The sequence below is a fragment of the Mesocricetus auratus genome, unplaced genomic scaffold (assembly GCF_017639785.1).
Source record: "Mesocricetus auratus isolate SY011 unplaced genomic scaffold, BCM_Maur_2.0 Super-Scaffold_100008, whole genome shotgun sequence".
In the NCBI taxonomy this organism is placed as follows: domain Eukaryota; kingdom Metazoa; phylum Chordata; class Mammalia; order Rodentia; family Cricetidae; genus Mesocricetus; species Mesocricetus auratus.
This window is the reverse complement of record NW_024429192.1, coordinates 53,391,219-53,418,403: the sequence shown is the minus strand read 5'-3', so window position 1 is coordinate 53,418,403 and position 27,185 is coordinate 53,391,219. Positions and strand designations below refer to the sequence as shown.

The 27,185-nt window shown below is 39.8% G+C and overlaps 1 protein-coding gene across 3 annotated transcripts in view; it reads left to right on the top strand.

Moving 5' to 3' along the window:
* Positions 1-630: 630 nt before the first annotated feature.
* Gsk3b (glycogen synthase kinase 3 beta) overlaps positions 631-27,185 on the top strand; it is a 127,946-nt gene continuing 101,391 nt past the window's right edge. For all 3 annotated transcript variants that reach the window (XM_040750825.1, XM_040750824.1, XM_040750823.1), the window contains exon 1: positions 631-1,171. In XM_040750825.1, coding sequence (XP_040606759.1) covers positions 1,084-1,171 — 88 coding nt within the window. In that variant the 5' untranslated portion in view covers positions 631-1,083. The remainder of the gene's footprint in view (positions 1,172-27,185) is intronic.

Sequence of the window (27,185 nt, the reverse complement as noted above, 5' to 3'; positions counted from 1 at the left end):
GGGGGAGGAAGGAGGCGGAGGACGAGTAGGAAGGGGGAGGGGGAGTGGGGAAGGGCTAGGCGGCTGCGCAGACGGCGCGCCTCACACAGAGCAGCCCCCGACCCGGCCGAATGCGGGCTTGTGCCGCCGCCGTCGCCGCCTGGGCCGAGTGACAAAGGAAGGAAGGCAGTGAGGAGGAGCCGGCCCTGCAGCCGCTGACAGGACTTCGGGCTCGGGGCACAACGCGGACACTTCCTGAGCAGCCGCTGGGCAGAAGCGAGGGGCGGAGGCCGGCCGTGCCGGGGCCGCGGACGGGGGAGGGGACCCCGAGGGACGGAAGCGGTTGCCGGGTTCCCATGTCCCCGGCGTATGGGGAGCAGTCAAGGAGCCGCTGCCTGGGGTCTGAAGGGAGCTGCCTCCGCCGCCGCCGCCGCCATGGCCGCTGGATCCAGCCACCGCCTGCAGCTGCTCCTGGCGCAATGAGGAGAGGAGCCGCCGCCGCCACCGCCCGCCGCTGACTCGCGACTCCGCTGCCCTCCGGTTCACCCGGCCGCCGCCGCCGTCAGACCGCCGGATCCCGCTGCGGCCGGAGCCGCAGCGTTTGCCGTCGCATCTCCGAGCCATCTCCTCCCTCCTTCCCATCCCCCTTCTCTTCCAGCGTGAGGCTCGTGATCCTTCCGCCGCTTCCCTTCTTCATTGACTCGGAAAAAAATCCCCGAGGAAAATATAATACTCAGAGTACTTATTTTCAATCAAGTATTTGCCCTCGTTCACGTGATATATATATATATTTTTAAGGATTCCACTCCACCCTTTTTCTCCCCTCCCAGGAAAGGGAGGTGAAAGAATTGTATTCCCCCCTCCCCAGCCCTAAATCATCTATGTGTTAAATATCCGTGCTGATCTGTCTTGAAGGAGAAACACATCGCTCTCAATTTTTTTTAAATAGCTATACAAAAGGAGTGAAAAGCCAAGAGGACGGAGTCTTTTTTCTTTTCTTGCGTGAGAACTTAATGCTGCATTTATCATTAACCTAGCACCCTAATATAAAACAAAAGGAAGAAAAAGATTAAGGAAGGAAAAGGTGATTCAAGAAGAGCCATCATGTCGGGACGACCGAGAACCACCTCCTTTGCGGAGAGCTGCAAGCCAGTGCAGCAGCCTTCAGCCTTCGGTAGCATGAAAGTTAGCAGTGAGTATCGATTTTATTTTACACCCTTTCTCCACCTCACCATTAAGATAAGAAACCTCGAAATGCCAGGACCTTAAACTAAGAGACCTGATAGAACAATCAGAGGTAATGGAAAAGGGCAAAACCTTCCTTGAGTCAAGACGAAGCATCTCCCTTTTCTCCTCCCATATCCGCACCCCTCCCCCAGCCCCATTAACCTTGAATTGAGGGAATATTAGTTTTATTTGGCTGGTTGGGTTTGAAACTCCTTTTCTTACGCTCTCCTCACTGCTGGTAGTCAGTCAATTCAAGTGCCCCAGTGCCTTCAGATTAAAAAAGCGACGGAAGCGTTCGCTTGCCCATCCCTTTGAATAAAGAGGAGGACAAAACTTGATTAATAAACCATGATGTACATTTGCCGAGTATGTGTCTCCTGGAACGAGGGAGGTTATTGTAGTTAGCTCAGGTTATTATGGTTCTGTATTCTAAATGGAGATCTTAAGTGTCCCAGGCTCCTAATATTTCTTTTTTGCCCGTGTGACTATACAAAGTAGTTCTTAATCTGGGAATGAACTTGCTTGATAACCAGCATTCACGTTGGCGGCAAGCTAGCATCTATCCCTCACTCTGCTAGGGATTGGTAGAAGCTGATAAATACCCCAGATAAATAATCCCAGCAGTTGTCTTCAATTGGATAAGTGGTGTAATGTGGTATCTCTTAACCTTCCAGTTTTGACGTTGCCAATCTGCCACCATATAATTTGTTTAATCAAAAGGTAACTTGGAAGTAGATTCAACTTTTGATTGAGGTTGTCGTATCATTGTGCCAAATACTAAGTTAAGTGGTAATTGTCAGTGACTCATTGTCATTTAAGTTGAATTTTGAGTTCATTACTTGTTAATTTTTAGAGTACAAGTGGATACCCTCTTAGGATTATTTAAAATGTATCAGTATCTGTCATTGTCTTTTGCCTAGGGATCTGTGCTGAAAATTCTGTGTTGTTGAAGTGTTTGATATACTGAGTGTCTAGTGTTCCAATGTATCTATTTGTGGAGATATTCATGTGGCATTTAATGACAGCTTGTTTGAACATACTTGCAGATTCTGGCGAATTATCTCTTTTCCTTATTCTATGAAGGAAGAGTGAGGACACAAAGGTCCTTAGCTGCTGACAGAAGCTGAGATAACTGGAGAACTGAGATTTTTAGAAAGTCAAAATGTATGTGCTGTTCTGTGAAGTGGATTAAGCAATTGGAAACGATTCCTTTCGGTTGCACACAAGACTTCATTCGTGTAGGCTTTTGGAACTATCCCGGAACAGGGTAGTCCAAAGTGATAGCTGAATGGGAGATATTTTTGCAAGTTAACTTTCCCTTCAGTGACTAGCTAGTTTAGAATGCGGGGCATGTGAAGGGGGAAGCTGATTTTGCATCTTTCAGGGAAGGGTCGTGCTTTCTAAGCACTTTATGGAGTCATTTGGAAGGAAGTTTTAAAAATGTTAGGGTAATTTTCATTTGTGATGAAGCAGACCTCATGGTAGTTGCCTTTGGTGGTACTTCAGTATTTGTGTGGTTAGTTAAAAAAGCCGCACAGTCAGTTTTAGGCAGTAAAGCCACTTTACTTCGTTTCTTTCAGAGATCTGTATTGCCAGAATCAAATACCAAAAATTGGGGGACTTTCATGTTGTTTCAGAATTTTCTTTGAAAACAACTTGTTAATTCTTGATAGAGGTTTCTTAGGATGGAGTGAATCCAAGGAGTGTAGTTTAAAGTATTTTAATTTCTGTATTCCCATTATCAGTCACCATTAAAAAGACTTTAATGTTGATTTAAAGAGTTTAATGATAATTGTGTGTGTGTGTGTGTGTGTGTTTAATAAACGTGAAGTTAAGGACATGTAAATGAAAGAGGCAGGCATTTGTTAGGGTGCTAGTGTTCTTTCAAAACCTTTGGCACATAAGACATTATGGTACTTGTCCCTGGAACCGTGGACATACATTCAGAAAATAATGAAGAACATAGCGTGACAACTGCAAGATTATAAAATGCAAATCGAGTCCGTTGTTCAGAGGGACAGAGGGAAAGGGTGGTGAGAAGGAAGGGCTGAAGCTGGGAGATTTCTGCAGAGACTGCGAGTGTTTTTTACGTAGGTGCTGATGTAGGTGAACTGGGCGGGGAGAGCATGCCCCGTAGGTAGAAGGAACGCACAGCCACAGAGTTGGTGTGTTATGTGGAAGAGGAGAGCATGCTGACATACCTCAATTAGAGGGACCTAAGGAGGCAAACAAGGGGTGGACATTGAGATTTAGGGCAGAGTTAGTTAATAAAGAACAAAGGAGACCTGTAAAAATTTGGGTGGGGATCTAAGGGAGAGCTGCTGAACAAGATGTACTAAGGTGATTCGGAGACACATAGAAGCCTTTTTGGGAGATGGTAGACTATGATGTAAATCATGAAGGAGAATGTGAAAATGGAATGAAAGGAACAGATTTGAAGACTGTGAGTGAAAAGCTGGCAGGACTTTTGGATGGGACTGAAGGGGAATATTTGTGGAGTCAGAAGTTAAAAATAAATTCTGAGGTTATTGGTCTGGAAGACTTGACCGCTGAGTTATATTGTTCATTGTAATGGGAAATTGAGAAAATGCTGAGATGAGAGGGTAGATGAGTTCACTTTTAAAAATGTCATGAACAATAGGTTTCCTTGAAATGCAGCAAACAGCAGTTAGTTACTGGCAAAGATACTTAGCTTTCTAGTTTGCTAATTGCAATTTCTAATCTTCACAAATGTCAAATTTGTATTTGAAAGTAGGAATTGGAGGTTTCTTTTTCTTTTCTTTTCTTTTTTTTTTGGAACAGGGTCTCTATGTAGCCCTGGCTGTCGTGGAACTCACTTGTTTTGTAGACCTGGCTGGCCTTGAACTAACAGAGGTCCACTTACCTTTGCCTCCTGAGTCCTGGAGTTACATTAAACATTTCAGGTATTTTATATAGTCTTTTTTTGTTTGTTTGTTTTTTGTTTTTCCAGACAGGTTTCTCTGGTTTTAGAGGCTGACCTTGTAGACCAGGCTGGCTGGTCTCGAACTCACAGAGATCCGATTGCCTCTGCCTCCCTAGTGCTGGGATTAAAGGCATGCGCCGCCACTGCTCGGCTTTTTATATAGTCTTAATCTTTGGGTCATTCTTAAATTTGTTTTTCACAAGTAATGATTCTTAGGTAAATTTTGCCTGTGAAACAATATTAAAAAATCATTGATTATAATGTATTATTGTTTTTTGATTGAGGCATTTATCCCAAGTCTAAATAAGTATATTTTAAACACTTTTTACTTGCTATAAAAATCAATATTATTCACATCCAGATTTACATATTATTAAATGAATATCAACATAAACACAGGTTCTTTAGAAAAATACCTTTTACTCAACATAGAGAAAGTGCATGGTAATTTTGCTTAAATTTTTGTGAGTAAGCTCTGATGGTGAACTTTTGGAAGGAAATTTGACTAGTGCCCATCAGGCAGACCATAGAGTTCACTAAGGCCAGCTTGGTTTACTTACCACATAGCAAGTGAGTTCCAGACCAGCCAGACTCTGTCTCAAAACAAAAGTCATTAAGGAAAATTGACTAATTCGTAGTTGCATAGTATTTTGCAGTATCAGATTACACTTTTAACACAAAGACTAGTTAGTTACTTGGAGGCTTTCTAATTTCCAAAGATGGTTGTTTCCTTGTTGCATGAGCTCATTTCTTTTACCTTTTCTTGTCTTTTTTCTTTTTCTTTTTTTGGACATGGCTTCCCTGTGTAGCCCTGGGTGTCCTGGAACTAGCTCTGCCTCCTGAGAGCTAAAGTGCTGAGATCCACGGCATGAACCACCAAGCTGAGCTCACTAGCTAATTTCTTGATTTTTCTCATTTAATGGAGAAAAAATAGTTAACGTCTGAGATAGAAAACCAGGATCTTGCTTTTCAGTTCTGTCAGCTAACCTGACTCATAGTTTTAGAGGCTTAAGATATTCAGGTAAGACTTGCACAATCTTTTGTTGTGTACACCTTTAGAATGCTTATTACCAAGTGACAAACACTACTCTGAAACTTTAAAGGGTCCCAGAGATTTGACAGTTTGTTATGACTAACTGAGAACTGCATTTAGAAGAAGTGTTTTCTCATGTTTCCAGCCCTTCAGATGGTACTTGCATCCAGTTTCATCAGTCTCTTATATGGGACTTGAGTTGCAGATGTGAGATTTTGTTTTGGATAAACAAGGCTGGGAGAGCCAACGTCTTGAAGAACCAGCAGTGTATGATGGGAATGCTGTTTTTGTGTGAGCTTTGTGCATAGAGAGGGCTGAGAAACATATGCTGGCTCTGTTGTCACAGTTCCTTTTTTTCTGTTTCTGTTTTTGTGCCATGCTTACTATTAAAGACATTGTATCTATTAATTTAGTGTGTCTGTGTATGTGGAGGTGAGAGGAACTGAGGTCTGAACTTAGGCCATCAGATTTGGTGGCCAGCGCTCTTACTGGATGAACTATCTTTTTTTCTATATTTTAAAATAAGATTCAGGGGCTTGAGGGACAGGGATAAGGAACGGCTATCTGAGAATAGTGCCTCTTGGGATACTCTACCCTACAATGGAGAATGGGGAGCAGAGGTGCATTGGGTGTGACAGCCATGAGACCTGATACTGAGACAAGACCAACCTGAATCCCCAGGCACTGTTCCACAAAGAACATAGTCACTCTAAGAAAATAAAGTCGTTGGAACAGTTAGCATCATTTTTTAGCCTGATCTTTCAGGGATGTCCCAGTGGTGGTAAGAAGGAAAATTATGCATAATTTGAAGAGTTTTATGGTACAATGATTTTGTGGATGTTGCAGTCTTGATATCTAACTTTAGTTTTACACATCTTTTTTTGTTTTTGTTTTTGTTTTTCAAGACAGGATTTCTCTGTATTGTTTTGGAGCCTGTCCTGGAACTCGCTCTGTAGACCAATCAGGCCTTGAACTCACAGAGATCTGCCTGCCTCTGCCTTCATGAGCTACTACTGCCAGGCCCTTACAGGCAGTTTTGAGCTGCCCATGTGGGTGCTCAGAACTAAACTCAGTCCTTTGAAAGAGCAGCAAGTGCAGTTAACCACTGAGCTAACTCTGCAGCCTTTTAGTGTCCCCCCCCCACACCCCTTGGTTTTTCAAGACTGGGTTTCTCTATGAAGCCCTGGCTGCCCTGGAACTCACTCTGTAGACCAGCCGGGTCTTGGACTCAGACATCCACCTGCTTCGCCCTTCCAAATGCTGGGATTAAAGGTGTGCTGTCACTGACCTGAGTTGGTTTTTGGTTTTTTCTTTTTTTCTTTTTCTAGACAGGGTTTCTCTGTATTGTTTTGAGGCTGTCCTGGAACTTACTCTGTAGACCAGGCTGGCCTCGAACTCACAGAGATCTGCCTGCCTCTGCCTCCCGAGTGCTGGGATTAAAGGTGTGTGCCACCTATGCCTGACAGTTTTTTGTTTTAATAAGTATTTTTCTTTACTGGTTCATTTCATGTGTATGGGTGTTTTGCCTGCATGTATGTTTGTCTATATATACAATGTATGTGTCTTCTTGCCCTCAGAGGCCACAGGAGGGTTTCAGATTCCCAAGACTGGAGTTACAGACAGTTGTGAGTCACCCTGTGGGTGCTAGGAATTGAACTCAGGTCTTTTGGAAGAGCAGCTCTTGCTCTTAATTGCTGAACCATTTCTCCAGCCAACACCTCCCTAACTCTTTTAAAATCTGAGATATGGTTACCTGGATTGACCTTGAATTTACTAGTAGCTCAGGCAGGCTTTGAACTTGTGATCTTGCGTAAGGAGCTGGGAAAACAAGCTGGTCAACATAACCAGCAACTTTTAGCCTAGCCTGTTAAGGATAATTTAGCAATGACTATGTGACTTTTCATCACAGAGATTTTTGAAATTAGTTTCAGGTATGCCTGTTAGCAATTACAATATTTACTTATAGTTATGTTGAAAAAAAGTTTTAGGACTTACTCTGGCACAAAGGGAAAAACTAACATGTGGCCTTTTTGTTTAATGTTAAGTTAGCACAGGTTTCTGTTGAATAGTATTGGCAGTTTGTGAATAAATTTGCTTCTGCTATATTTATATTCCCAGGAAATATTTAGAAAGTGTTTTTCCAAATTAGTCTTTAGTAAGAATTACTATTTTTTCTATCCCTTTTTTCTTTTTGAGACAGGGTTTCTCTGTGTATCCCTAGCTGTCCTGGAACTGGCTCTGTATACCAGGCTGGCCTTGAACTCAGATCCACCTTCCATTGCCTCCCCAAGGTTTGTGCCACCACCCGCCCAGTTAAATGTATCTTAATTATGTTGAAGAAGTCTTTTCTTTTGTATGTCTGGGAAATTTGCAGGGCCTTCATTGACCAACATAACAGCATTTTAGGTTGCTTCATAAAGACCAGGTCTCTCTTTTTATGTGACACCCACTGCCTTCCCTGTTCTAGAAAATCAGTTAATGGTTTTCAATTAATTAACCATTTCCTTCATGGTATGTTGAAGTTGCTGAGTTGAATCAAAAACCATTATTTAGTCATTTACCTTCCAAGCCTTACTTCTCAGATGCAGCCTTAACTATGACAATCATTTTTCTCTAGTAGTATTTGTCATATTTTTGATTAGTATAATTTTAGTTTGTAATATCTCTAATGGCTCATGCTAGACTTTTGAGTTTTTGAAGATAGTGTCTGAAGAATTAGATGTGGCCCTGTTAGACCTGACATTCGAGGACAGTTTTGTGGCGGTTTGTTGGCTTGTAGGTATCTCAAAGCTTATGCTTCTGAACATCATTCAAACTGAGAGGAAGGGGTAATAACCTTTATGTTCATGGAGTTTGAATAAGAGCAAGGCATGGTATGTGATAATCACAACAACATTGATTACTGTTCCCTAGACTGCTGGTGTGCTTTATTTGCATATTCTTTGTTAACACATTATAAAACATGCTTAGAAAAACTAACGTTCAGTAAAGTCTTTTCTCCATGTTTTGTGCCTATCCAGTTACCTAAAGGTAACAAGTTTTTGCTAGTGTTTACAGTTTGATTTCTGTGATGTGCTTGTATTTTTTTTTTATGTATACTTAACACATACAAACACTAGCTTTAGAAAAAAGTTAGAATTAAAGCAAAATTTAGATGGGTGTTGGTGGCGCACGCCTTTAATCCCAGCACTCGGGAGGCAGAGGCAGGCGGATCTGTGTGAGTTCAGAGGCCAGCCTGGACTACAGAGTGAGTTCAGGACAGCCCCCAAAACAGTACAGAGAAACCGTGTCTCAACTCCACCCCCCAAAAAAGTGGGAAAAATCTCAAACAAATGAAAGATCACAAATGAAAGGATCATGGCAAACGGGAACTGTTGTAGTCTGAATGTAATTGGCCCCCATAAGCTCATAGGGAGTGGCACTACTAAAAGGTATGGCTTTGTTGAAATAGATATGGCCTTGTTGAAGGAAGTATGTCACTGTGGGGGCCAACTTTGAGGTTTCCAATGCTCAGGATACCACCCCATGTCACAGCCCACTTCCTGTTGCCTTCTGATCAAGATGTAGCCTGTGTGTCATCAGGCTCCCTGCCATGATGATAATAGAGCTCTGAGACTGTAAAAGCGAACCACCCCAAATCAATGTTTTCCTTTAGAATAGTTGCCACTAAGACAGAAGTTGGTACCAGGGACTACTACTACTGTGTAGGCCAGACCATGCTTTTGTTTGAATATGGACCTTGGGGTTGTGGATTAGAAAAGCATTTGAACTCTTTAAATGCTGCTTAATGGGCCATGATAGTAAGAGCATGGAAGACAGTGGTGCTGAGTACGATTTGATGAAGGGAGGGCTCACCTCAGGAGGTTTCAGAGAAGAATTTTAGTATGTTGCCTAAAGATCATTCTTGTGATATTTTAGTGAAAAAAGTGGCTGCTTTTTGCCCTTGTCCAAAGAGTCTGCCTGCGTGTAAAGTGAAGAATTTTGTTTTAATTTCATTGGCAGAGAAAATCTCAAAACAGCCTAGTATATACTGTCAGGTAATTATTAGTGTCAATTTTGATGAAGATTTATAATGAAAGGAGCAAGCTGAGCAAATAAAAATACAAAATGTACAGGTTAAAGAAAGGGGCACCAGGAAGTTGAGTAGAGCTAAATCCTCCGTTCAAAGAGATAAATGGAGTAAGAAACAGGAATAAAGGGAGTAAAGGGAGTAGTGACCTCAAGGAAAGATCCCATTCAGCTAAATTTCAGCTGTGTAGAGGAACTAAAGGAAAGCTTAGAGCTGGGTGTGTGTGGTGGGACACACCTTTAATCCCAGCACTGGGAAGGCAAAGGCCAGCTGATCTAGAGATCCAGTTTCACGATAGCCAAGCTAGGCAATTAAGGACAAAAAGATGGTGAACTAATTGAACAAGGGGGCTATGTTCCAGCCCCAATAAGCAGATGTTGGCTGCTTAGGACATGTGGTTCTGGAGTTAAAGCACAGAAGGGGCTATGGAATCCCTGCCCCCCCCCCAACTAGGCTAAGAAAAGCCACTGAGGCCAGTCATGTGTCAGAGCTGTCTCTAATTGGAAGCCTAGAGAGGACACTGTGAAGGTGAAGCCTGGATTGCCTTGGAGAACCCAAGATAATAGAGATGCCAGAGTCATGGGATACCTGCCAAGGAAAGCTGCTAACAGAGAGTACAACCAGCCCAAGAGAAAGAAGTGTGTTGTAGTCAACAAAGCTGAATGAAGAACATTTTGAACTCAGACATGGAGATGCAGAGTTTGCTCAGCTGGTTTTTGATCTTGCTTTGGTCCAGTATTTCTTCACTATACTCCCTTCCCCACGTTTTAGAATGTTAATGTATATCCTCTGCCATTATACATTAGAAATATGTGATTTTTAAAATTTTGATTTACAGGGGATTATAATTAAGAGATTGCATGAGTCTCAGAAGAGACTTTGGACTTTAAAACATTGTTGTGACTATGATAGACTATGGGGACTTTTTAAGTAAGACTAAGTCCATTTTGTATTATGATATTGTTTCAAGATTATGGGGCCAGGGAGTAGAATGTGGTAGTTTGAATGTAATTGACCCCCATAAACTATTAGTAGGTATGGCCTTGTTGAAGGAAGTATGTCACTGTGGAGGTGGGCTTTGAGGTTATCTATGCTCAGTATGCCACCCAGTGTCACAGACCACTTCCTGTTACCTTCTGATCAAAATGAAGTCATGTCTGCCTGTACATCGGCATATGATAATGGACTGAACCTCTGAACGATAAGTAAACCACCCAAAATAAATGTTTTTCTTTAGAAGAGCTGCTGTGGCCATGGTGTCTCTTCACAGTTTTAGAAACCCTAAGAGAGGAATCTTGGCCTGTGAACCAGGTTTTAGACTTGAGATAGTTTGTAGACCTGTAACCACTTGCATGAATCTATGACCTCCCCCCTCCCCTTGCCATACCCTAGAACCTTGATAAAATACTGTGGTGGTTTGAATAATAGCCCCCACAGGTTTATATTAGAATGCTTAGTCATCAGGGAATGGCACTACTTGAGAAGGATTAGTGTGTTCTTGTTGGAGTAGGTGTGGCCTTGTTGAAGAAGTGTGTCACTGGGGCTGGGCTTTGATGTTCCAAAAGCTCAAGTCAGTACCAGTGGCTCTCTTCTTGCTGCCTAAAGATCCAGATGTAGAACTCTCAGTTACTTCCTTCTCCAACACCATGTCTGCCTGTATGCTGCCATGTTTCTGTCATGATAGACTGGACTTCTGAAACTGGCCCCAATTAAAAGCTTTCTAGAACTTCTAAGAGTCGCTCTTCATCTCTTCACAGCAGTAAAACACCAACTAAGACAAATATCTACAAGTTTTACTATTAGCCTTTATCCGGGCCTTCCCCAGAGGGACCTATGGCTCTGTACACTGGGGGAAAGATAAGAGACTTTCCAGGATCTGATTCCAGGAGACCCTGAAAAACATTGTGGCCCTCCAGTTAAAGCAGGTATGTGCTTATGGAGTTCAGGTGACTGTTTTGGTTGAAGTAACTTGGAATAGGTCCAATGGATCCCTGAACTCATCCTGTTGTTATTTCCCTACTCCCAGATGTATAATTGGCAGAATTATCACAATATCAACTGATCATAAAACCTTAACAAAAATATTTCAAACACCTGTGTCTCAATGTCTTGGCACATATCCTTAACCCACCATTCAAGAAGCTAAGACAGGAGACTTGCAAGTTTGAAGCTAGGGCTAGTAAAAATGAACTAAGAACTTTTCTGGATATATTTACCAAATGGTACTTTGAGCACTATTGACCGATAGTATTATTCTTTGGTGATAAATGCATCATCCAAGTAACAGAGTAGAGCAATGAATGCAGTCAGAGGGTGACAGCCGCATAAAAGATCCTGGAAAGGCACCAGCTCAGGTACCAGAAGTGAAATTAGGGCTCCACAAGAAAGGATACTGGGGGGAAAGAAAGGGAATTGCAGCAGGTAGAACTCCAAAAGAGGGAAAAAACAGTATATCTGTAGAGCAAAGTCAAGACTGTTGTCACTGCAGATAATACAAGAAAAACAAATAATAACAGAAGAGGGTTTTGAGTGCAGTTGCCAGCACTGAGTGCTTGTCACCATGCCTCAGAAAATTTTAGAATTCAAGGCCTCTCTGGTCATAGCCCAGTGGAAGGGTACCAAATCTGTTAAGATCAAGAAGAACAAGGATAATGTGAAGTTCAAGGGTTTTTTTTTACTGTTGTTTTGTTGTTTGTTTTGGTTTTTCGAGACAGGGTTTCTCTGTGGCTTTGGAGGCTGTCCTGGAACTAGCTCTTGTAGACCAAGCTGGCCTCGAACTCACAGAGATCTATCTGCCTCTGCCTCCCAAGTGCTGGGATTAAAGGCGTGTGCCACCAACGCCCGGCCAAGAGAGTACTCTTAACTCCCCTTCTAATTCACTTTTTGAGTAAAGGCTTCATGATCTATTTGGTTGGAAACAAACATCAATTTTCTTCAGGCATCAATTTAAATTTTTTTGGTTTTTGTTTTTTAGTTTTTCAAGACAGGGTTTCTCTGTATTGTTTTGGAGGCTGTCCTGGAACTAGCTCTTGTAGACTAGGCTGGTATCAAACTTAGAGATCCGCCTGCCTCTGCCTCCCGATTTCAAGCAGAAATCCAGTAGGCGTCTTATTTATTTCATGTCTAGAAACACCATGATTAATTAGCCAGTACCAGGTGTCCATGTGATTTTTGCCTGTGCTGACCATTACTGGTCAGTCCATTACAGACATTGCTTTGTCTGTTTTACCCATTAGGATAACTATAATCACTTTGCCTTTGGCGATTCAGTTCTGCCACCTGGCCCTCTATTACTTTGTTAATTTATCCAACTGAGTAACAGCATCTCCAGCCCTAAGATCTGACAAGGAAAAGGACAACAGCAAAGCTCTTCAAATGTATTGGTGCCCCTTTCACCATTTTGCATTTTACAGGATTAGTGAAGGGCATGTTTTCTGGGCCTTCCCATTCTAGCATTGCTATCCCTCTGAGCCTTAAAATCCCTTCATCAACACTAAATCAAGGGATAGCAGGCATCTCCAACTCCTTTTCAGTAAGCCAGCTTTTGACAGATGCTTCAGCCAATCATTCAGACAAACTTTGATCACCTTTTTAAATGTGCAAGCTTCCATATTAAACTTAGAATCTCTACTCAGTGGACCCATAGCCATAAACTTAGCTTGATCTAGTTTTATGTCCCTTCTACCATTATCCCACGCCCTTAAAACTCATTCCCACACATTAACCCTAGGCTTTTGTTTGAATTAGAAAACTCATTAAGCTGTAGTATAACATACCTTCTCATGGACTGTACTTTCTATCTCCTCTCTAGGAGCCTGCTTAGTCTTAATTAAGTCTGGATAGATCTAGAGGCAACTATTGGTGGGCCCTGAGGGACTTTGGTATTGTCTTGCCTGGCTTCTCCTACAGAGAAAGTCACTGCTGATTTAGGAGACAATGGAGGATTAATTTCCTCAGTCAAAGGTGAAAAAGGCAATATTTCAGGCAGAGGGAGGTGGGAGCACATCACCTGCTGAGGATGGAGAGACTACTTATTCCTCAAGTGAGATAAACCCTGGAGAATCCAAGGGTTCAGGGTTCTCAGCTTCAGTAGGGTCCTTCCACACATCTGCACCCCAGATTACAGGATCTACTTCTTTATCAATAAATGCCCTTTAACCACCATCATCCTCCGACGCTGGGGCTTGAATTTTTGCCCTAATTCAGCCAGTCTTATATATTCAGTTTTATTTTTCCACAACTTGAGCTCTGTGGGCTGCTGTGGAGAAGATTCTTTTCTAGGGCATACTTAGAAACCTTTAGACTAGTTTATGCGCATTTGAAACCCTGGCAATTGTATCATTGAGTTCATTGTTGTCCTGAGGTGCTATATCCTGAGACATGCTAGAAGTTGCTTGTTCTTTTCCTTTGTCAGTCTATCCAAAGATGTTAGGAGCAACCTATTAGCATCATCATTTTCCTTATTTTCCCACAAGTTGTCAAACATTTTATATACTTAGTCACCAAATTCATTGCTTCTCACAATCAATGTAATCAAATACATTTGTCTCCTTAAGTTTGTAAAAATTCTTCACGCCATAGACTTCAACTTCACACCATAGGTTTCCAGTATCCTCCAAAGATTCATCCTTACATTTCTGTTGCTCTAGAACCACTTCTGGTATCAAAATCTATATTAGTCAGGATTCTCTAGTCAGGGTAACAGAACTTAAAGAATGAATCTTTCTCTTTTTATATAGAAAGACAGTTTATTAGAATGATTTACAGACTGCAGTTCAGCTAATCCGACGATGACTGCCTAGTTGTTCAGTTCATGAGGCTTTGTCTCAGCTGTTCAATTTATGCTGGAATCCCAAAGAAGTAGGCTTCAATGCCAGTGAAGGAATGGAGTTGGTAGCAAGATGAGGGCAAGCAGACAAAGAGCAAAAGCTTCCTTCTTCTATGTCCTTATATAGGCTTCCAGCAGAAGGTGTAGCCCAGATAAAAGGTGGATTCCCATTTACTTCAAAAATCTAGATTAGAGTGGATCTTCTCACTTCAAATTAAGTAGAAAATCTCTCACAGGCATGTCTTGCCATTTGTTGGTTTTAGTTAATTCCAGGTATAGTCCAGTTAACAACCAAGAATAGTTACCTTGGTAACATGAACCAGACAGAGAAATCTGAAGAATACTAATATCAGTGTTTAGATAAAAGCCATTTAGGGTTGTGTAAGCCACAGGGTAAGTTATGTAGGCAACTTAAAATTTTCTGTGACTCATCTGGGCAGTGGTGGTTCATGCCTTTAATCCCAGCACTTGGGAAGCAGAGGCTGTGAGTTCAAGGCCAGTCTGGTCTACAATGCTATACAGAGAAGTTCTGTCTTGTAAAACAACAACAACAAAAAAATTCCCATGGCACACATAAGGTAAAAAAGACAGATACGTTTATGTATTTGATATTTTTAACCCAGTACATTGAAATATTTTAACATAATATTTAACATAATTATGAAAAATTTTACATTTGTTTTTTCATATTAATTCTTTATAACCTGGTTTTTCACACTTAAATGTTGATTTTGAGTAAGCACAGTGGTTATTATAGTGGATAGTGCAGGTTTAAAATTTTGTAAGAACTAGTTCAAGGTGCAATTCATGTAATAGGAAAAATGTATATGGGTTAAAAATACTTCATTGATTCATGTCTTTTGAGTTGTGTTTTCTTTTTCTTTTGAGATTTTTATATTGGCAAAGGTTAAGAGAATTTTATGTTCTTTAAAGGGTGTTAACTATTAGGTTAATGATCTCTCCCCATATTTTAGCACAACTGCTAATATATATGTTGATATTCTTACTGCTGCTTGTTGTATCCTTGCTGTGATCACCCCAGTTAGAATAATATTGTAGAGTACTAAATTATCTTTGTATGTTCTCTCCCTTGATGTTTCAAAGACCTTCACAGCTTTTAGTGACAAATACTGTTCTCCCTAACCATTTAGTCAATCCATTTCTTACCCATTGTTATGAAATTCACTTGTATATGATTCCTTTATACTCTTAGTGACCTTTCATGCATTCTGCCTTACAGTGCAGTTAACTTGTCTGTCTAGGAGACTATAAGGTATAGCATGACACAAAATGCTGTCATGATTCTCTGTTAATTCACCTTTGTTTCTTGCAGTGTACAGAACAGTGCTTTCTGTATTCTGTTACTCCATACACACCCGGTTTAAGGCAGTGTGCCATGCTGTGATAGTGTATGGTGTAGTGTAGGCTGGAAACTGAGCAGCAAAGGCCATCTCTCCAGCTCTCGTTACTTAAAGGAGAAAGAGGTAGATGGAGACTTGAGTTATACTGTGTGCTTAGTATTCATTAGTTTTGAACTCTTTTTTGATTATGGTTGAATGAATGAAGCAGTCCACTTACTAGAAATCAGCAGCCACGCATAGTACCTTTAAAACATTGTGTACATCCAGCTGCTACAGTGACCTCAAGCCTTCAAGGCTTTTATTTGGAGTAGATAAGGATAGAAGAGAGAGAGAGAGATTTAAAACAGAGAATCATGACAGCATTTGCCTTTCACTTAGAATAAGTAAACAGACAGATATTGAAATATGAATGTTTCCTTTCATTTTGGATAGCTTAAATAGGTAATTTTAATCTTTTGAGGAACCTTTAAGATAATATTTTTTGATAAACTAGTAGTATATATTAGAGTATCACTTCTGAGCTTTCCCAGAAGGAGTGAAGAATATTGTTAATATTTGTTGCTAAATGTGATATCTATTTGTAAACTGTCTGTATTTGAGAATGAGAAATAATTCGTTTTTACTAGTCAGCATGATATATTTCTCAGTATTTATATGCATTGTGAGGTATTTGACCTAAGGTACAGTTCTGAAACATGGATGGGCTTTGTTTTCTCTGTGAACAGGAAATGAGCTTGATCTGAGGAGTTACTAAATAGCAAGGCACAGTCCACATACATCCAGCTATGCACTAGGGTGTACTTTACTCAGAGACTGTAGAACTTTAGCTGTGAGAACGTCTCTGTACCATGAAAGGAAATGTCCTGTTTTTTTTGGGTAATCTGCATTGGAGGATGATGAGAATTTGTCTCAAAACAAAATGGAATGAGTAGGTGAGCTTCCTCGGTCCTTAGAAAAGAGTGGTCCCCAGAAGCAGAAGACCCACCAACTGTACTACTTTCTAGATGTATACATTGTATAAATTGCATACCTGGTTCATTTTCAGCATTGATTTAGAAATGAAACTGTGAAAATGTAGTTGTACATAATGTGACTAAATAAACCACAACATTTTTTGTGGTTCTTGGCTTGTCACATGTTTCTTAGAAAGTCAGTGTACCTTCCAAAGTGTAGGGAAGAGATGAAGTTGCTGCTATGGACAAGCATGTGGGTGGGGAAGAAACTAAAGCAGTCCTCGATATACAGATGATCGGCGATCTTAGCAGTAAAGTAACTCAGACTTAGCTCCACTCGGAGTGCCTCCTGTGTAACAAGCACTGCCATTTTAAGTCAAAAACATGTCATTGTCAGTATTTAATAGATGAAGAAGGAAGGTAACCATGCTTTAATTGATGTATTCGAAAATCTCACAGCTAGTAGAGAAGAATAAGTCCAGAGCATTTATTACATCACTATACAACACTAAGGAAATTAATTTTATCTTCACCACAATCTAATAAGACACATGATTTATAAACAAGGAAACTGAGGCCTACTGGACCTCCCATCTAGCAAGATCCATAGCTGTACAGTGAAACTGTTCTCTTAACTGAGGAAGCAGGATAGGAAATTAGTAATGATGCAGCACTGGAAATCAGTTCATAACCACTATGCCTCCTAGATTTCTGTTTTTTTCTGTCTTACCACCATGAGTTGCTATTAAATCTGCTGACCATTGGGCTTACTCCTTTGAAACAGCAGCACAGTAGAAGTGTGAGGAAGACTATATGTACTGCACAGAGGACCAGAACAGAAGTAATCTGACTCTATGCAGGCAGGCCCTGCCTGCATCATATGCTTTGTACCACGAGGAAGGTTGCATAAATTATAGTGCTTTTTGAGTGAGGTTTGATCCTACCTTTAGGTGTCTGCAGTTTTTTTTAGAATCAGTTTTTGACTTTGTAAGATTATTCCTGCTCCTCTCTGATCAAGTGTAATGGACTTCTGTCATTTTTATTTGAAAAAACAATGACCAGAGATTTCTATTTGGAGGTAGTAGAATCCACCTCACACATGTTTTAGAGGACTTTAAAGAAGGTGCAGTTCTGAGGATCTGGCATTTATTTTTTAAGTATTGGTTGTAATCAGCAGATGTTTGCCGTCAGATATTTGTATAAACATTGTTTTTAGACTTCATTTAAAAAATAATTTTAGTCTGATATGTATATGCAGGCAGTATAGTATGTATTGATTGCCAGGTAGTAACTGTTTCATTAAAAAAGCCTAATACGAAACACCAGCTTACTTTGGAGTACAAAAATCTTTTCTCCTGCTGAGATGTCTGTAGTATTACTTAGTAGGAGTAGTTGTTCTGAGGTACCCTTAAACAATATGGGTAACTGTTTTGGGTCATTTAGAACCATTAAATTTATTAGTTTAGAATTAAGCAGAGCGTTATCTTTCCCCTGTTCAGTTTTAGTCTCAGTTTTGCAGAAGTGCTGCTGAGAAGAGCTTTTCTCCATGCTCAGAACTGTCTTCTTTGAAATATCTGACATCATTGGCAGCTCTAGGAACATCAGACAACACTGACTCCTTGTGACAGGCAGGTTTTTATAGGAGACCTTAAGTTAGCTCCTCTTTGTCCTTGCCAGGACCTTTTTAAAGGTGCAGCTGGCAGCACCGGGTTACTGTGAACCAGAGAGAGGAATTGTAATTCCCTCTCCCTTTCCACTTTGCTCTTTATGGGTGCTGAATTCAGCTTCTGATGGGATAATTTTCTTTCAGTTTTTTTTTTGTAACTTGGTACTTGTAAATAGATTCTGAATATTTTTTCCCACTTTGAGGTTTAAAAATTACTCCTATTAAGCTTTTAATTACATAAACTGCAGATGGAAAAGTATGAACCACAGGCATTCACCATCAGTTTCTAAAAGTAATTACACTTAACAGATACAATGGCAGCCCCAAAATTCCACCTTTTAAATATTGAAAGAAAAGTCAAGTCATACATCAGAATCAGTCAGTGTTCTCTTTTTTTCCTTTAAGATGGAAAAAGCAAGTTTGGATAGGCATCCAAAAAAAGGTTCATCTCTCCAATTAATTGCATTGGGGTTGCTTTTTTAAATTCTTTTTTTAAAGTGTAGTTTAAAGTATTCTGATTCCCACTTTGCCTCAGAAGCTTGATTCTATGACACTATTAGTAAGTTAGTTCAAGACGTTTTTCTAGACATTTACACATTACAAAAAGATTTTAAATAAAACATTGTGAATATTTTGTAATTTAATATTTTCTTTCCTATCTCATTCTAGACATGAGCCATTATCCTCGATTGATTTTTTTTCTTCATGTAACATTGGTTAATATTAGCTTCTTGAATACAAGGAGGACTTTTAATAATGATTTTGATACTTTTTCCTGTCATTCATATTGGATATTATGTTTACTATCTAAATTTTCTATGCTTGTTCCAAAATCCATAAAATGGTACATCTATTGCTATATTCCCTTAGATTTACTTTTCCTATAGATTTAAACTTAAAATTTGGAAATAAATCAACACAAATCTCCCTGATTAATATTAAAAGTAAAAATTGATGAAGCTGGAATGCCTTTTTACCATTAAAATTGAATTTAAATTCCTTAAAATAGAGAAAAGGCCATCTCTTCAGCCCCACTTGGATCTTTTAAATGAATGTACTGTTGGCGATACTTTTAATTGGGGTTTTGTCTATCTTTTGCCTTTGGCATTGGCATGCTTATCTTGTTTTTACATGTTAGTGGAAGAAATTAAATTAAGAGTTATGATGGGCTGAGAGTGGTTCTCTGTAGATTCATGAGGCAAACATGTTTTTACAGAATGTCACTATGTATAAATATCTTTTTTTTTTTTTGGGTGGGGGAGCTTTGAGGCAGCGTTTCTCTGTGGCTTTAGAGGCTGTCCTGGAAGTAGCTCTTGTAGACCAGGCTGGTCTTGAAGTCACAGAGATCCGCTTGCCTCTGCCTCCTGAGTGCTGGGATTAAAGATGTGTGCCACCAATGCCCAGCCTATATATAAATATCTCAAAATTTATACTTAGGACTGAATATTAGAATAGTTAACTTAAATACTTTTTATAGGCAGTTTATTGAAGGAGGATAATGTGATGCAGTGCTCAGTTTAGTATGAAGTTAAGGAGGACAAATATAAAATAAGCTTAACATTCCTTGTCTCTCAGATTGTCACTTTATGACAATGGCTCTCCAGGAACATGCTGATGAAGTAAAATAAATTATTATAACCTATGTGGGATAGTTTTTCAGTTTCAGAAATTAATACTTAGCAAGTTTTATCCTAAGGAGAAAAGTTGAAAGATGTTCTCACATAGTTAGATGCTTATTAAAACTTCAGTCCTGGGGCTGGAGAGATGGTTCAGCAGTTAGAGCATTGACTGCTCTTGAGGAACTGGGTTCAATTCCCAGCACCCATACAGCAACTCACAACTGTCTGTAACTTCAGTTCCAGGAAATCACACCCTCACAGACATACATATAGGAAAAATAGTAATGCACACCAAATAAATAAGTAGATTAAGAAAGCAAACAAAGCCAAAAATACTTTTGTCCCAGCATTGGTGTTTGAGTGTTTTCTCTCTCCCTGACATTCCATTTATTTCATCCTTTCAACAATCCTATGATACATTCACATGTTAGGACGACATGGTAATGTAGAGGAACATTTGTTATGGGCATAAGTACTCACTATTGAGTAAAAACAGAATATTGCTAAGGTATGTGTCATGTGGTTCCATTGACTGCAACAAAACTAGAGGACAACCTGTGAGAATGTATTCTCTAGTTTTTAGGTAGTGGCCTAGTTAACTTTAATCGTCAACTTGACACACCCTAGAGTGATCAAGGAAAACCTCAATTAAGGAACTGCCCAGAACATGTTGTCCTGTGGCCATATCTGTGGGGGATTGTCTTGACAGAGGAGCATCTAGCCCACTGTTGCAGGTGTCATATATGGCAGGTGGTCCTGGGCATTATAGGAAAGCTAGTTGAACCCAGCAAGTACTGTTCCTCCATGATTTCTTAAGTTTCTGCCCTGACTAGCCTCATTGATGTGCTGGGAGCTGAAACTGAGGTCATATAAACCCCTTCCTGTCCAAATGGTCTTCTTCACAGTCGAAGAAAGGAAACTAGAGCAGGTAGTTACTATGGTTATCTTTTTTTTTCTTTTAAATGTTAGTTTTCTTTATTTTCCTTTTTCTTCTTTTCTTCACAGTTAGGTTTAAAGGTGCCCCTCCCATTTTTCTTTTTTTCTCTTTGTAGAAGAAATTCATTTGAGGATTCCTGCAAGTAGTGACTCTTCAAAGCACCCTGAAATAGAATTCTCTTAATAACAATTTAGATCTATAAGACAAAAATTTAATTACATTTCTCTGTTCCTTTTTCTCCTCCCAAACACTCCTGTATGCCCTGCCTGCTCTCCTTCAAATCCATAGCCTCTTTTTTTCACTGTTATTACAGGCATATATGTATTTGTATATACATAAAAATTCCCACTCCCAGCTTTACTTAGTTGCCTGGTACTGGAAACCCAGCTAACTACTCAGTGTTAATGAGTGAAGCCATGGTTATTGGAGGAGAGTCTACAAGCACTAATTACTAAACCAGCATAATCCCTAACAACAATCTACAAACATTTGTCTTTTTTTTGGTTTTGTTTTGTTTTTTCTCGAGACAGGGTTTCTCTATATTGTTTTGGATGCTGTGCTGAAACTCCCTCTGTAGACCAGGCTGGCCTCGAACTCACAGAGATCTGCCTGCCTCTGCCTCTCGAGTGCTGGAATTAAAGGCGTGCGCCACCAACGCCCAGCAAACATTTGTCTTTATACACAGATAAGTGTAGTCTTCCTCCCTCAACAGGGAACTTCTCTTTGTAACAGACAGAAACCACTACAGAAAACAACAACTAATCAAACTGCAGAGCTGAGGCACCCAGTTCCAATAGATACATCTGCAAAACTTACTCAACACCTGCGCTCATTGCAGAAGAGGAGCTGAAAAGAGTCTAAGAGCCAGAGATGATCAGGGAGTTTGCTGTGAGATTGTGTCTCCTAGTAAAATCAGTAGCCACATCTGAAGTTTGTTGTTGCTGGCAGTAAAGCCTTATCAGAATGAAGGAATGGGTGCACTTGACCTTTTTTCCCCTTCCATGGTGGTGCAATCATTTTTCATTCCTAGTGGGAACTCAGTTAACTGTTGTAATTAATACTTTGTTATGGCACTCTATCTATCTAGCCTAGCTTGACTTTGAGTTTGTAATTTGCCTTCGCTTTCCTCATATCGGGGTTATAGGCGTCTACTTTATGCATGGACCACCTTCTTAATAGCTGGTTTTTCCTAAATCTTCTGAGTCCTACACTTTTATCCATAAGTGAAAAAATTAGGGCTGGCATGATGGGACAGCAGGTAAAAGTACCAGTTCCAAGCCTGATGACCTGAGCTCAACCCCCCAGGCCTGTGATGTGTTGAAAGGAGAAAGCAGACTCCTGTAGGCTGTCTTGTATATTCTGCCTCCTACACAATAAATGAATGTACTAAAATAGACTTTTTAAAGAAAAAATTTGTTTAGTTTTGGGTGTTTTGCCTGAATGTGTCTGTGTACAATGTGCATGAGTGCCTGAAAAGGCCTTAAAGTGGGATTGGAGTTAAAGATGATTGTTAGCCACCATGTGGCTTCTGGGAATTGAACTTGGTTTCTTTATAAGAGCAGTAAGTACTCTTTTTTTTAAATTTTATTTTATTTTTAAATTTAAATTTAAATTAGAAACAAAGTTGCTTCACATATCAATTCCAGGTCCCTCTCCCTTTGCCTCCCCTCCTCCCATACCCTCCCACCAGCCCCCCCCAATATCCCCTAATTTCCCCTGGGAGGGTGAGGCCCTCCATGGGGGTGTCCATAGTCTGTCATTTCATCCAGGGCAGGGCCTAGACTCTCCCCCAAGAGTCCAGGATGAGTGTGCAACTCTCATTGTTGGATGGGAGCCCAAAGTCCATCTGTATACCCGGGATAAGCAGTAAGTACTCTTAACCATTGAGCCATCTCTCTAGTCCTGTTTAAAAAAAAAAAAGTCCAACAGGTTGCTGCTTATGAATCTGGTCTATCCATGGCTAAAACCTATGCTAGATTAAGCACTTTTATTTGGAGACAGGGTTCCTCTGTAGTCTCTAGCTATTCTGGAGCTGGAACAGGCTGGCCTGGAACACAGACATCCACCTTCCTCTGCTGCCCCCCCCCAAGATTCTGGGATTACAACCTTGCACCATACCTAGACAGTACTTTGATCTTTCAGATTTTGTTACATATTTTTATTTATTATGTATACAGTGATCTGTCTACATGTCTGAAGAGGACACAAGATCTCATTATAGATGGTTGTGAGCCACCACATGGTTGCTGGGAATTGAACTCAGGACCTCTTGAAGAACGACCAGTGCTCTTAACCTCTGAGCCTTTTCTCCAACCCCTTGTTGCATATTTTTAAAGGTTGTCTTGCAGTAAGAACCTGCAGCTCCTCCTGGACTTACATTTTCCACTTTCTTGCTAACACTTACTACTAAATACTATACAATTGTTTGTGTCTACTCTCTGTCTTTGCCACAAATGCACGCACACAAATTTTGTATTTTGCTAAAAAAGTAAAATAACATAAAATAAAAAAGTAAACAAATCTCAAAAAAGATTCAAGATAATAAATTCTTCTGCCTTTTGGAAACATCAAACTAGAAGGGCTACAGAACAAATCATATTTACCTTTTTTTCATTATTCAAATTGCCTTACTTGACTTTTTAATCTTTAGGAGTCTAGCAGGGTACCAAGTGCAGTTGGTCTTAAATGTAGGATGAATAAATGTGGGTGCCTTAATGTGCCTAGTCCTTTTCTCTCATAATGAATCTCATTATCCTTAAGCTGAGTGAAGTTTAACAATGATTACAAAACAGTATATCCCGAAGCAGATTTATCACCTTACTTCCTCACAACACTGTTTCCCAAGGAATACACTTTGAGTCTTGGGGTAAACTTTCGTGAGAACATGATAGCTTAAAATTTCCCTCTCCTAAAAGGCGCCTATTGTGTATAACAAAATGTGAAAACCCCCTCCATCTTTACCAATGACAGTAGTGCCTACCTCATCAAAATGCTGTGGAGGTTACAGGATGTAAGGCCTGTTAAAGCTACAACTCCCCAGCAAGCTAGGTTCTCCACAATAGTCATTCTTTAGCTTTCTAGCTAGTTGTTCTTTTTCTTTTTATCGTTCATCTAGGACTATTTAATAAAGTACCATGTGCCTAAAGGCAAAGTTCTGAAACTCAGCTGGCTCCTTTTTTTTTTTTTTTTTTTTTTTTTGAGATAGGGTTTCTCTGTATTGCTTTGGAGGCTGTCCTAGAACTCGCTCTGTAGACCAGGCTGGCCCCGAGCTCACAGAGATCCGCCTGCCTCTGCCTCCTGAGTGCTGGGCGTGTGCCACCAATGCCCAGCTTGTTTTAATTTTTTAAAAAGATTTATTTTTATGTGTATATGTGTGTACCTAGATGTATGTATGTGCACCGTGAGCTTACAGTTGTCCCAGGAGGCCAGAAGACGTTGTCAGATTCTTTGGAATTGAAATTACAGGCAGTTGTGAGCCTTTTGGTTTGGATGCATATTCTTAACTGCTGAACCAGTTTTCTTGTCCCTGGTTTAACTAAAAACATTTTAAAATTATTTGTGTGTGTACTTTAGAGGATAGCTTGGTAGAATTGGTTCTGTCTTCCCCCAGTGTGTGTTCTGGGTATCAGACTCTGGTGGTCTGATTGGTGGTTGTCCTCCCTTGTGCTGGGCCAGAGGTCAGCTTAATTTAAATAGGAAGAATGTGAGCCATAATGGTATGCATGATTAGGATAATATTATTGTCAATTTTCCAGGACGTTAATGGTTGTGGGCATGGGGTCTTTTGAAGGATTTAGCATTTGCTAGGTGTTTATTGTGTCTTTTCATTGTATCTTTATTTTCATTTATTTCTTTAATAATTCTGAGACAAGAAATTGTTGCCTGATTCTGCAAATAACAAAATTGAGTTTAGAAAGGTTAAGTAATTTGTTTAAAGTTCCTAGTTGATAAATTGTGGCTTTTAAGCCAGGCTTTGCTACTGAAATTCATCAGTGTAGACAGAATTCTATCCATACCACTTACCTCTAACCAAATTTTCATGAAAACTTCCTCTGTCTTTAAAACAGTGTAACAACACCACCACCCTCCCACCCATAGGAATGTTGTAGAGGATAAGTTAGGTAATGCACAGAAAACAGTTTGGCATTAGCATAGAGTAGATACTTAGCGTTGTTAATAATTACTTTTCCATTTTCAGATTTTAATTTTTTTCAAGCTTGATGATTCTAGAAGTTTTAATAAGAAGAGTGTTACTAAACTGAACTGCAATTCAGGGTATTGATATATTTTATGAAAGGGATAGAGTGAAACAGTAATGTGACAGACAAATTTAAAGTCTAGGAGGGCAGTGAAACTTTGCAGCAAATAGGTTAGAAGTTGGTGGGTTGTTTCTGCAGTGTAAGATTTCTTAGACTCACTGGAAACAATCTTTTAAAGTGATTTGTAATTCTTTTCTTTCTTACTGAATAATATAAAGTATTTAAAAACAAGGGGGAGGTGAAGTGTGACCTAGAAATACTATGTGAGGTATTTTCTTGGGGATGGGAGATAGGCAGGAGGGGTTTGCTATTTTAAGACTGGAACTTCATGTTACCTGATGGGGTTCATGAATATTGCAGGTTTAATGTCAGGACTACTGGGTAACCTATAATTCTGACCTGGGAGCATTACTTAGAGGACAGGAAGTTAGATTTTGTGCCACGGTCTGAGAAAGCCTGTATTTATTTGATATACAAGACCTGTGCTCCTAAAAGAGCTACAGAGTGATAACTGGCAGCTTAGTCATAGTTTCCTTCCATCATATACTGTTGTGCTTTGTTTAAAAGAGTCTGGAAAATTGGTGTTTCTTGATAAAGAGAAACACTAGTGCATGTGAACTATGTTTGGTGGGTAACCTCCTCCATTGAAGTTTGGCAGCGGTCTCCCCTGTAACTTTATAAAGGCAAGGGATACTTGGTGTATTTAAAAACAATAAACTGTTCTTTTGGGGAATTTCTCCACTGTGTTAACGTTAAATCTTAAGCATCAACACTGCTCAACCCACTTGGGAATTTTCATTTATTTTAAATATTACAGTACCAGGTTTTACTTTTATTGATAACTGGTTTAGTAAAAAAGATTATGTTGTTAAATTCAGCAATGATTTAGCTTAGTAAGAGTTTCATTTCTTCTTTTAGAAGTGTTTGCTGTTTACATGCCTGTATCTGCAGTAATCCAAGTGACTCAAATGCCTTGGTTCTTTCCTTACAAACAAAATTATTCTTCCAGCAATAGGTCCAACTTGCTGATGTTTACAGTGCTAGGTCAGCAACTTGACTATTAAAGTGGTGATTTTTTTTTTCCCTAAAAGAGGAGATGATATCTCTGCAGATTGTTCAAATAGCATTACATGCTTATCAGTGGGGGAAACTATGGCACTATTTATGTAAGTATCAAATTAATATGATTTCGATTTTTGACTTGGAATAAGCTTTGGTTTCCTTACATTAAGAAGTTTATGTCGGGGTTGGAGAGATGGCTCAACAGTTAGTCATAGCAAATAGCACTAGCTGCTGGGTTTGATTCCCAGCAAGCTGGCAGCTAATAGTGTCTATCTACAGTCTCAAGGGATCTGTTCTCATCTTTTATCTCTTCAGGCACCAATATAATACACAGACATACATGTGGGCAAATAGCCACACACACAAATAAATAATATTTAAAGAGGTATTGCTATCATAGTTTAGTGCTTTTGAAAACCAATAGTCACACTAACACATGGAACTTCAATAACTTTTGTGGAGACTCCTCATAAACTAAACCAACAAACAAAAAACACCCCAAAACTTGTATAATTTCTGTAGTGCTGGAGTAGTTAAGAGTAGTTCATTGCCCAGTGTCCATGTCAGGTGGCTCACAATTGCCTGTAACTGCAGAGGAATCCAATTCCTTCAGTCTCTGAGGATACTTAACACACCATGTGCATATACGCTTCCCCTTGTGCACATACTTACAAAAGAAAGCAACGATCTTAAAAAATTAACTGTTCAGAAGAATAGGTTGCCATAATATGAAAATGGTTTCAAAAAGAAACCATATTATAAAAATTTACTACATTTTTAATGATTTTAAGCGTTTGTAATTTTAAGAAACCAATGAGAATTCTGCTGCCTTGTCCTTTCATTATAGTTTTTAATAGATAAGTTACTGTTACATGAGAAAAATCACCCTGAAGCTTGGCGTAAAGCATTCACCATTTATAAGTGTTTGTGATTCACTCTGAGCTTCCTCATATGGCGTAATGGCTGAGCTGGTGAACTGAGGCTACCAATCTAGGGTGACCACACTCACATACCTGGTGCTTTGTTTGGCTGTGTGTTAACTGGTTAGTAGAATGTCTAACCCATGCATTCTTAGCGGTTCTCTCTGCTTTGTGCTTGTGTTCTATCATAACTGAGAATGTTTCTACTAGAGAAAACGGTAAACATGCAAGTAGTCTAGCCTAGCCTCAGAACTGGTCTAGCCTGGCCTCAGCCTACTTCTGCTATCTTGAACAGAGCAAGTAGATTTATAAGAGGGAGGCACAGACA